This window comes from Tachypleus tridentatus, chromosome 6 (assembly GCF_004210375.1).
Source record: "Tachypleus tridentatus isolate NWPU-2018 chromosome 6, ASM421037v1, whole genome shotgun sequence".
Lineage (NCBI taxonomy): Eukaryota > Metazoa > Arthropoda > Merostomata > Xiphosura > Limulidae > Tachypleus > Tachypleus tridentatus.
In genome coordinates, this window is record NC_134830.1 from 40,840,838 (window position 1) to 40,853,750 (window position 12,913).

The window sequence follows — 12,913 nt, forward strand, 5'->3', positions numbered from 1 at the left end:
TAAAAACTGTACTGAATTTTACAACTCAAACTCAATGATTAAAACATGTTATTTTCCTAAAGATACTAGACTGAAGCCTTTATCTAACATGTTAACTCTCTCATTAAGATAACTTGGAAAGAGGTGAAGTTCCCTCCCTTTTTTCATTAAGTGATAATGTTCTTAAAATCCGAGTTCTGAATGTTACAGATTTACTGGAAATAAGATATAAAAAAGGAAGGTTTGTTAACTTGTTTAAGAATGAGTTTATTTAAATAAATAAAAGTTGATTGCTATCAAATCATTGAGGGTATAGTTCAGTTCTAAAATGTTTTGGATAAAAAAACAACTTATAAAATATCAGAACGGTATGAAAACCAACCTTTTCTAAAGAAGGGTAGGAAACTGAATGTTTTGGATGATATTTCTGAAAGGTAAGAGTAAGTTCAGTGGTATTTTCTAAGTTAGGATTCGTCACCACAGTCCCCAAGTGGTTAAACAGATCCTCTGCCTGAAGTTCATGTGAATACCACCACATGTGTAGTGTCACTGTTCCTGATTTTAGGATGTTCTTAAAATCGTACACAGTTGTGTTGACCCAAGCTATTGGATTGACATAAAGATCCTACAGAATGTAAAACAAGCAACAGAAATTTCATCATCTGCAGATTTTTTAAAATAAAGTCTTATAAAATGTATTTAGTCTTCTCATAGTGGAATCTCCAAAAATATACTAATAAACAAATGAGACTGAAAAATAGGATTAAATAAAGCATGCATTTCATTTTTTAATAAAATAGGGAGACATTTTGCATATATTATTATATGCAGTATATTATGTTATAACAAAGGATACTTTAATAGAAAAAGAGATCTTTGATAATAAGAACATACCTGTGACAACATTAAATTTAACACAAATAACACTAATTAAAAGAGAAAAAAACAAAAAACGTGCTTTGATAAATAGAAGCTCTGAAACTACAAAACTGATAAACATCACAATGCAGAATTGTGATTTCAAACTTGATAAAGATATGCTAAATTCTGTAAATCACAAAAATGGAATGTTAGATTCAATGTATTTGACTGAGATGAGAGCGAATCTTAGCAAGTACAATTACAATAAAAATATTCAAGATCAGTTGCCAGAGAAGGTATTCTGAGAAAAAGAAAAGAAAAAAAACTAGTAAACAGAAGTTAAACTGCTGCAATGCCTCAAATAATTTGCAAGTTAAAAAAAATATTTTTTCAGAATAATGTTTAAACAACATAACTGAGGAAATTCCCTCTTGCTCATTTTTATATGTACTGATACAATTTCTCCTTAAAGTTGACATAAATGAATACTTTATAAAGTAACATAATAAACAAGTTTACGAGATGAACTTGGAGAATAGTGTGTTTGTGAACAATGTATTTTGTTTACAACAGGAACATCTAGCATGTGTTTTGGGCTGCTGCATTTTCTTGTTTTGATGTGATATTTTAAATGGAAAGTTAAACAAGAGGGAATCCTCAATAGCTGTAGCACTTAAAAATATTTCAGCCAAGTTTAGAGAAATTAACCTACGAGACCTTTTTTTCATTAGCTTTTTTTTTTTTGTGTGTGTGGCAGGAATACTAAGTTGGGGCAATTTTATTATTCATCAGGATCTCTACCAGCCTTCCCTCAAATTGGTATTATTTCAGGGAGAATTAGAGTAAATTAAACTACGAGATCTTGGATGTGGTCAAATATATCAAAAGTGTTTGACCTCCTAAATCCAAAAGTGTCATTAAATCTCAAATTGGTCAAGAGAAGATGGAGCTATGGGTTAACAGTTTGTGCTTGAAAAACCCAGAGCTGTTCTATAAGCCACTGAATTGTGGCTCAAAATTATGTTTAAACCAGTTTCCTACCTGTTTTTTTGCAATTGTAAAATGCACTTTTGTTATAAGTTAATCATGTGAAAACAATTCAAATCAATTGTCTAACTGATAAGGACAACCACCAAACCATTTCAGATGCTACCATTTATATGTGATAATTAAAAATTAAACATTACATTAGAAGTCCATTCTCAACAGTGTTGTCTGCATGCCCTTTGAACAATCTTATTACTCAAGAAAAGTTTATTAAACACATTTACAAATTATTCTAAACCTTGCTTAGATGCAAGATCTCAGAACTAAAATGACAAGTTAGACCTTCTTTATAACAGCTTTATTACAAATACCATAGTAACATCAATATTAATCCTATTGAATATTACACAACAGTAGAAAAAACTTGTTTACTGAAACTTTTATATCTTAAAGATATATTTTATTAATCAGAAACCTCTTTATAACACTGATAAAACAGTTTTTCAAAGCACACAAAACAAAGTACTTGCAAAATTTAGGAATTACACATCTATTAATTTACATAGATTATTTCATCACATATAGGTAAAGCAACAGAACTTTTCATGCAAAATTATGACATGTAGATTACTCAAGAACTCTTAAGTTCAAAGCCAACTAAAAATTCTCAACAGGGTTTAGCCTTAATCACATTTAAGCTTCCAAGTCTAAGAAAATCATTATGTTCAAATTAATATGTATTTTCTAAGAACATACGAGTGAAACCAAAGAAGAATATGTTACACTACAACTGCCACATCCAGTTGTATATATAATAAATTTGATTCGCCATTCTATAAACAAGTTTCATTCTGTCTTCCAGACTCTGTTTAAGCTTTAATTTTTAACTCACATTGAGAAATACCTCAAAACCTGCAATCTTCCTACTGTATGATAATTTTTTATTTGTAAATTTACTTTAATGAAAGAAAAAACCCCAAAACAACCACTGTTTGTACTTAAACATATTTGAACTTAGCTTGATACCAAACATTCTTGTTAAAGACTGTTATTAGAAGCTTTGTAATACACAAGTTTACCGATTATGTTGCTTTACGACCAACTTCAAGTTTTAAATGTTTATATTGTTTTAAAGAGAAATTATTTGTGCAAAATGTTACATTAAGTATTAACACACGGGGTTAAAAGTAAATGCTTATATTAATTTCTTTGATAACCCTTAATTCACTACTTTTCAAAACTGTTGCACATAAAACACATCTGAATGAACTAAAACAATGCCATAAATCTCAATGTTTGTTAACTACAGTCACTAAGATGCTTGAAAAGAAAACATGCATACTTTTTTAACTAGAAGACAGGCATGCTGAGTAGTGTTAAAAATTATTAATAATATATAAATAATATCAATGTTATTCATGCTGTAATTATCTTAAATTTTTTCAATGTACTTACAGGACCAATGCTGCGATACTTTCGATTCTTATTTCCTTTAGCAGTATGAGCCACTTCATAAACAACCAGACACAGACGTGCCATACGGGGAATGTTGCATACATCCAAGTCAAATTTCAATTGTTTGTTTGATTCCCACTTAGCTTCACCACCAGTAACAATGACTTCAGAAGTCTTTTGCAACTCACAAAGTAAATCTCCACCATGAAACAAACCTGCCTGGACTGCCACCTGTTAATAATTCATACTGTGGTATCAACAACTATAATTTAAATGTTACACCTATATGCCTTTCCTTGTACTTATACAGTTACATGATAGGTTTAGGTAAATACATTTTATAAAGTTATGTAATCTAAATTGGTTAAACCAACAAATATACAAAATTTTATATGTAGCCTAACTGTTTAAATAGGCATAAAATTTCTTTTTTTCACTTTATTGATGGCTTACACTGTACCAGTAAGACCTGTTTTAAGTGGTCCACTTTTGTTTGACACAGAACTGTGGAACATTTGCAAATAGAGCAATATTCCTTCTTCTTACGATTGTTGTTGTTATTGAATGTTCAAAACATCTATAATTTTTCGTAATATTTCATTTAAAACCAATATAGCCCCCTATAGCAATTATTCATCCATTTAATTGACAACTAATGTTAATAAGTCCAACAGTTATGAGGTCGACAGTTTCATAATTTCCTATTAACTAAACTTAAAAAGATCCAACATAGCACAAGTAAATCAGGACAAAGAATTCCCAGTTAAGTATTTTATTTTTTGTGCACACAAAATTCAAAAGATAGTTTGCACTGCAATCCATATTTGTTTGTTTGTTTTTTTATCAGTGCTTTTTTATTTTAATATGCTGCATTTAATTTTATATTAGGAAGTGCATGTTTTGTTAGGAAATTCATTACCTGTGTGTCATCATCGCGATTCAACTTGCAGACTCTGTCAATGCTGATAACTAATGGTTCTTCTATATTCCATGCTGACACGGTGTGAAGCTTCTTCCTGCTTAATGTCATTGTTCCATTCACAGAGTTTGCTTTTTTTGTAAGGATATCGTCAAGCGACTCATAGATGTTGTCAACTTCCACTTTAAAATATTCAAGATTAATTTTAAAAATGATTTCTCATTTAATATTTTTTAAAATATATTTTAAAATTTAAGAAATTGAAATGGTACTCTTGAATGCTAAGTTATACTTAATTTTATATCACTAAAAAGTTACACAACTTTACTTATAATGAAATATACATCTTTTTCACTATATTTAAAACTTCAAATACCATCTCCTATATAATATATAAATAGTTACATAATAACTCTCAACTTTAATTTTCACAAGTTCATAATATATGTATTTAACCATTTAATCTACTTACATGCCAAATAAAATATTACACAAGATCTAGTTATGAACAGAAATATATCTTACAGATTGTTGTGGAAATTATTTTAAATAACAAATACAACAAGATCATAGATATGTGGCATTCAAATCACAATAACATTTAAAAATAAGAAGCTGCACATTTTCTAATATTCTACTTTTGGGGATAATTGCATAAGTCATGGAACATTTGATACAAAGCCCTACATTTTAGCACAAAGATGCAGCATTATATTTAAAACTTTGCTTTCATTATGGTAGTACACAGTTCCCAATATTTTCAATTTGGTGTTTTACCCAAATAAGTTAATAATCTTTTATGTTTAGGTGGTTATTTTTTCGTGGTATTAGAATAATAACACCAACAATTATATCAGTTAAGAAATTTAGTTTGCACACATTTACATTCATATTAAGATTTATAATTTCTTCTTTATACTAGGATAATATCAACAAACATATCAATTTGTAAATTCAACTTACACACATTTAAATTGAAATTATTAAAATTATAATTCTACAGATCTTACTAACTTCTCTGTCATATTTATGCTATGTCAGTTTCACCTGCTTAATACAATAATCCTTATACAGTTTTATACCAAAGTAATGATGGCACTTCTGAGTTCTACTATTCAATTAAAAATACATAAAAGACATGCACTTACACTTACATTTGTGCTTAACACACTTCCTATTCACTCAAAACATATGTATATGTATTTTTTTATTTTACATATATGGGTAAAATATTATGGTCAGTTTATTTCCCTAGTTTAAAACAACAAACATACTTATCTACAACATATACAGTTTGATCTACATAGATAAAGGTAACAAATATTTTACTGAATTTTTGGAATTTTAACTTTCTTTTTAAGTCAAGCAACTTAAACACATCTCCTTTGAGGTTTTGACTATTAAAAATAACCAATCTTTCCTTCTACTTACATTCAATATTAACCATGGAAACCATAAGTAGTTCAGGTGTTTTTTCGTCAGCTATCATTTGACGAATGTACTGAAAAATATGAATAAATCCAACTTCCATATGAGATCACATGTAACACATTGTTGTAAAACAACTTTTAACAAAACTGAGGAATTTATTATACAGAAATAAGTATTTTTGTTCTCATTTAAAATAATGAAGTCTGCATCCTTTCACATTTCTACTAATAAAAACAAATAGTCAGAAGAATAAGATAAAATTCATATTATGTTCTTATTAATGTATGTCATATTAAACAAAAATTTAATCTAGGTATTAACACTAAGTCACTTATCCATACATTATCATCCCTGCTTTTCATCCACGTATCAAGTACCTTCAACCTGACTCAGATGGTCTCCAGTCCATTTTGTAAGAATAAGTATCAAAGAAAAAGAGACATGGAGATTTGGGCTGCTTTACTTATTTATCAGTAATAATTATTTCAATTAATTCTGAAAGATCATTGTCATATAAGTTTTCTTTTTCACACAGTGCTCTAAAAATTAAAAACTTCCAAAGCCAGTTCAAATGGTTGGTACACTGCATAAATCTAAAGTTTGTTGTTTTAGTTTGATTAAATTTTTACGTTTATAAAATTTTATGCTTTGATTGCATAAATGAACTGAAGATGGTGGAAGATATGCTTTGTGAATGGATGCATCTTTCCTCAGTAATGATGAGTTGGATAAATTATCCAGAACTGAATGATGAGACTCATTACAAAGATTACACTGCTCATGAAGAATGAGGTTATATGAATGCAGGTTCTAAAAACTGTGGAGTTAACCTCTCAGATGGGCATGAAATGTATTCTGTGTGAAGTGGGGATGAAGCATAATCAAGTTAATAAGAAATATAATACAGTTGCCATTCAGATCTTGGTTTTATAAAATAAAGCACACAGTAAAGCTATACTATAACAATCAGGAGCACCATCATTACAAGTTGGTAAGAAGTGTCTTGCACAAAATTGTCATTACTGTATACTAACATGCATACCTGATGTAGCATGCGGTACACTCAAAACACTCCTTTACACCAATGAAAACGACATGTTGGATGTCTTGTCTTTTCCACGAGTGAGAGATAGAGAGAGAGACAGAGAGAACACTCGTGTGCCTGAATGTATGATCAAGTACTTAAGAAAAGTTAAATGGTGTGCCATGTGAAATGTTTGAGAACCACTGCTCTATACTACATAGTAATCTGTATAGTTCTCAGTGTTATCAATACTGACTGTTCAGATGTTCTGCTTGGAAATACTAATAAATAAATGTCACATATGCATAAAAAAAAGACGCAGCTAGATAACTAATAAATACCTTGGCTGCTTGTTTAAAAACAAGTACTAAACTGAAGGACAAATTGCAATTAAAATTACTTATCAACATTTAAAAATAATAATAAAGTTTTAGTACAAAGGCTATTTTGCTTAATAGTGACTCACATTTATTAGCATTTATTGTTCAATTGTTTGAAAAACATCTTCAGGTCTCTGGTCACACAGAATAAATGTTTTAGGTTTTGTTACTGAAATTAAATTTTTAATTAAAATAAGCTTATATTTGAAATATATTTTCACACACCTTATACTGACTGAGAGGATAATTATCCAAAAGGTATTCTTCACGGCCACATATTTTCAACAGGTACGATTCAACATTTCCCTTTCTCTGACCTGATAAGAAAGCTTTCTTGGTTAACACTTGGTCTAAAAGATCATTGGATGTGATTGAATGAGAAACACTAAACTTGAAACTTGTCTGGAATGAAAAAAAGAAAAATATAATGAGGTTTCAGGATTTATTAGCATTAATTTTTATATTTCTAGATCCGCTTTCTATATATACAGAAAACAAACAAGTAATTAGTTTTAATAAAGATACTGTATCAGTAGTTTTATCATACTGACAAAACATTGCTACATTAGTTTCAAAACTTAGTATTTTAACAACATTTTATTTCTTGCATTTAGGCAATGTTTATAACAATTCTATATGTGCACCATCTTTGCTAACAAGGATGCAGGCTTGTACATTATTTTAATTTTGCATAGAAATATTGACAAATTACTATTATTCCAAAATAAATTATTTTGTTAAACTGCAAAGATAGCTGATGTCAAAACTGAATGTAGAATGCTAACAAATTATTATTGTTAATAATAGAATTAGGACAAATGAAAGCAATTTTAACTCAGAGCATGATTCAATTTTACTCTAATTAAATACAAACAAAGAAAATTCACAATCCATAATTTACCACAAAAGAATTATCAAAACCCAGTAAAGTTTCAATAACATAAAACATACATCGCTACTCTCTAGTCTCACAGTCAGAACTATGTTGTTTTCTCTGATATGTTTTGGTATATATGATGGAAGGTTTGGGGAGCTTTCTACTCGTACTGGATACTTGTAAAGCAATTTATCTTTCCATGATTTTCTTTCTTGTTTTTGGGTCCATTCATCACAAGCTAATCTTATTTTCCATCTGAAATCATTGACTTCTGGATTTTTGAGAGCATCAAATTCATGAAGACCTAGTTCAAATTCAAATACCTCAAGTGAATAATAAGGATAAACATCAAAGGTAATGTGTTTAAAAAGCATTGAGAAAAATAACATACCTTCATTCCAAGCATTTAAATCAAGATAAAATGTTGCTAAATAATTTTTTTTAAAAAACCTGAATTTTGCACTTAAGATCTTAAGAGTTAATGCAATATAGATAAATTTTTATACATTCTTGTTCATAAAACACTAAACACAAAATGTTGGTACAACAATAAATAATAAATAAAATATAAATATCTTTGTCTCTTAATTTTATTTGTCACTGTTATGATACCATTAACATTTGGCTTCTGATTAAGAGTTCACTTAGAAAAGCATCTATGACATGTTTTATATAATATTGAAATTCTATTTACTGCATTCTAATTTAGTTTTAGTGTCTATATTCATTTCTTTTTCAGAAATTTTAGCAAAAATGACTTTTCCCCCTTATGCTTGTTTTTACATGTACTTTTCCCCTTATGTTTGTTTTTACATGTACTTTTTCCCTTATGTTTGTTTTTACATGTACTCAAATAGTGAAGGATTTATTCTTCTTATTGTGTAATTTAATGTAAAAGCTTCTTTATTTCAAGATTTTAAAGGATTACTGTATTTTTCAATTAATAATGATTATTCTGTATATAATTTCCTTTTAGTCTTTATATGTTTGCTTTTACTCAGTGACTGCTTAATTCATTCTTTTTTTTTTATTGTTTTATGATTATACTACATATTAAGTTAATCATTCTTAAGGGGTATTTTTGTGATTTTCACTTGACTATTGACTCATTGTTAAAGTGTTGCATTTATCATCTTGTATTTGTACAGTGGTGTTTACAAAGATGAGAGAAAGTTATGCTGTTTCTTGACTAATCCCACTTGTTTATTTAATTAGTTTCAAATTTTGAAGTCAAAACACTCTGAAAGCAAAGTTGGGTGAAACATTGTGATATGGAGGCATATTGTGTGTTTGCTAGCCCTTATTTAATAGTAATTTATAAAAAAAATAAAACACATTTATGTAAGTATGTGCAGTTTAACACAGAACATTGGTGAAGGAAGTAGCTAAGCTCCTTTGCTCTAGTTACCTACTGTACTGGGTCATTCATATAAGTTGTCACTGATACCTTCTCATGAGAGTAATTTCTGTAAAGTTGTACATACTATGTGAAAGAAGGCAGTGATCTTTTCCATAAGCATGTCAAGTAAACCCTTAAATGTCCTTTTACAATTAGATGGAAATCCCTATTAATCACTTATATAGCTCATTTGCCCTGAAAAGATTAGCATTATTGTTTTTTTATATATAATGCCATGTTTTCTCAGTTTGGAACAACTGAAACTGGATTCAATAAAGATTCTTAATCTGTACAACAAGCTCTCTCTCTAGTACAAGCATCATTCTTTATGAATATGCTGTTAATGGTTTTTACAGCTTGAAACAGTTTATTATTTCAATTTGTTATATAGTGTGTCCAGTCTCTCTCATTACTTCAAGCTCAGTTAAAATCAGAGAATTCAAACTTACTCAATGATACATTTTATGTTGGTACTCCTGTTAATCTGCAAAAGTTACCACTTTTAGGAAATTCAGTGTAACTCATAATATCACAAAACCCATACAAGTTACACACAGTATAATGCAAGAGTTTACATTAAGAATGCATTAAAAGGTATTTCAACCTTAACACACACTACCAGAAATTATATTAAAAATGTTCAAGTTGCCTAGAAAACAGAACAGTTCTATCAATATTCTATAAGTGTACATTAAATTATGTTGCTACAATACAATATTTTTCTAAACATTCAAAACTGCAGTACTGAAAAATGTTATAAAATAAGATATATCCCTATTAATTACTGGATATTTTAAAATTTATTACTATGCCTTTATTTTCAGAAATACTGAACATTAGGATATTTGCAAGCACTTAGAATGGAAAGACACCAGTTATAATAACATACTTTTTTTATAATGTCCAGTTTTTCCACATGTGAAATGCACTAATGTTTAAATAATAACTAAAGATGAAACTTTGAAAATTATTTTAAAATAAAGAAAACAAGTTAATGGTTTAAACAAGTGGTTCAGTGAAAGTGACCAAAGAAATCAAATTGTGCATGTTAATTGAAGTATTGAAACTAACCTTTGCCAATTAACCAACCAATCTGTGTATTAAGTTGTGTCTCTGCTTGGTCTCCTTTCTTCTCTACTAGACGGAGGATGGCCTGAAAAGGTCTAACATCAGATACTCGCCTATTTTCATCAATTATTTCTTCCTGTTCAGCTGTTGTTTGGTTAATACACAAGAAAATGTAGGTCTGCATATCATGGAGAAGTCCATAGAGTGGAAGTTTCTGAGCCTCTTCCCATGCATCCTGAAACAAAATTCTTTAGATACATACATACTCAGAAGTTAATAGAAAATTGTACTTGTATGTTAAAAATGAAAAAAAAGATAACCACAAATGCATGAGTTTATGTTCCTACATAAGAAGGAAGGTTCACACCAGTGTATGACAAAGTTTGAAAATTGTTTTGCTACTTCCAATTCATGAACAAAATTTCAGAGAAAAATATAAAGAAAAAAAAAAGTCACTAATCTGTTAAATGTGTTTGAATCCCAAATGATTTTGGATACATTTTAAGATGAAGCAATAAATAAATCTTGTTTAACTAACTGAAAGCTCAAATCCAAACTTTTTTGCTGCAGAAGCAACTCTGAAGTCCATAATGTTCCACAGAAATTAGATTTCAGTATCATATTTAACTGATCTGTATGCTAAAACGTATAGTTTACTGTTGGTTTAAAACCTACTTAAGTGCAAATAAACCTGTTAACCTAGTCAAAACTGAGGCATAAATCAAACAGGACTTATAATCTTACAGAAGTATGTCTCTTTGTATCAACATGATTAACCTATATTAAGGTCTAATTGGTAAGGTATATTTCTTAAGCTATTGTAAAAAACATGCACGGCCACCTGATAAAAACATTCAGACAACTTGTAAGTGGGAACTATAAATAATTTCAGATGTATCTTATAAGGAAACTTAAATTTAGTACATATTAAATTCAAACAAATCATCCTAGTCATGACTTGGTGTTGCCTTTGCCAAATACATTTCTTTCTACAATGTTCATGTTTAGTGTAAAGCATGTACAAGCACCAAGATTATTATCATTGATAACCATGTTTTCTTATAAAATTTTAATTTTTATTCTAAACAATAAATTCTCCTTCTATCATAATCAGTGCTGAGTAATAACGAAAACTTTACTAAAGTATGTTAAGTTTAATTCCTTGTCTCTTGTTGACATTGTATCTGCCATATTTCATTACAGGACACAAATATGTTGTTAAGCTCAATAACTCTTTAAAGTATACAATTGAAAGTTGATTTTGAATTTTTAAAAACAAATTTAACACATATTCTGTACTTGGTTTTCTCAAAAATTACTAAAAGTATCATCAATATATCTTTTACAGAAAACAGGGCTACCATCAGAAGGCAGACATTTAATCATGTGCACTTGTCTACAAAGAAAAACAAGATGATTGGAGCTTAAGAATGATCCCCATTAAGAAGTGAGTTATCTATAGAAACGAGAATGATAAATAATAAAACGTTGGAAATTTCAGGGCAAATCAATCAGGAAGTTGTATAAAGGAGTCATGTGAGGTTTACCATACAAGGGTTTATATCTTTGCTAGCTTATTGTCTTCTATGTAGATTTCTGTCTAAACATAACCATAATCCAAATACTTTACCACTATAATTACATTCTTAGAATCATCTAAAATGCAGTACCCAAACACATTCAACTTATTTTAATATATTCCAGAAAATTGTGTGGAAAAATCAACTTTCTAAAATGTGCAACATCTAGTTCTTTTCAATGCCTTTACCTCTTTAATTTCAAATAATGTTGCATCCCAGTCTACCTGAAGTGGAATCAAAAGCCCATTGGGCATCAGAACATCCAATGAGATCTTATCTGAAGTGGTTCTGCCTTCCCAGACATCGAATGGGAGAGCACTAGGTCCCATTTGCCTTCATATATTTGTTTAAAATAGTTTCAAACTGGGCAAGAAATGTGTATTCTGGCAGTCTGCTACTTCTAATAATATTGCTTGTAGGTTTACACGTGCAATACAGACTCACAGGAATGGTATTCATATCACAGGCAACATAGTGACTAGATTTTGGCCAAACAATATCTGTAACATACAAGAAATGTACAAGACATTACATGAGGTAAAAAAAAATGAATCAGTAAGTAAAAGATGATTACTACAACCAATAACAGCAACAACAAAAACTTTTATATAAAAACACAAATCTAACTGACTTGCTACTAAAACTAGACAGTACACATACAGACTGATGTATTTATTTTGACATAATTGCTATACTCTCCTAAAACAGGTTGTACATATAACTTTTAGTTATTTGTAAAATACTAATGTGTTTATATAAAGATGCTAACATAATTTATACAGTTCACTTTCTTAGATATGATTAGAAATTACACATGGGGAAAAACAGAGGTCTGCATCCCTAGATTAATTTCTATTGGTAACTTTCCTGCATGGCCCGGCATGGCCTAGCGCGTAAGGCGTGCGACTCGTAATCCGAGGGTCGCGGGTTCGCGCCCGCGTCGCGCTAAACAT

The 12,913-nt window shown here is 29.5% G+C and overlaps 1 protein-coding gene across 6 annotated transcripts in view; it reads right to left on the reverse strand.

The window, feature by feature from the left end:
- Nucleotides 1-12,913, reverse strand: part of LOC143252309 (phosphatidylinositol 4,5-bisphosphate 3-kinase catalytic subunit beta isoform-like) — a 92,731-nt gene that overhangs the window by 46,297 nt on the left and 33,521 nt on the right. For all 6 annotated transcript variants that reach the window (XM_076504241.1, XM_076504238.1, XM_076504239.1 and 3 more), the window contains exons 2-9: nt 12,149-12,460; nt 10,384-10,615; nt 7,988-8,217; nt 7,262-7,438; nt 5,633-5,702; nt 4,202-4,383; nt 3,283-3,513; nt 362-604 (exon numbers count right to left, since the gene is read on the reverse strand). In XM_076504241.1, the coding sequence (XP_076360356.1) occupies nt 362-604; nt 3,283-3,513; nt 4,202-4,383; nt 5,633-5,702; nt 7,262-7,438; nt 7,988-8,217; nt 10,384-10,615; nt 12,149-12,289 (1,506 nt within the window). In that variant the 5' untranslated portion in view covers nt 12,290-12,460. The remainder of the gene's footprint in view (nt 1-361; nt 605-3,282; nt 3,514-4,201; nt 4,384-5,632; nt 5,703-7,261; nt 7,439-7,987; nt 8,218-10,383; nt 10,616-12,148; nt 12,461-12,913) is intronic.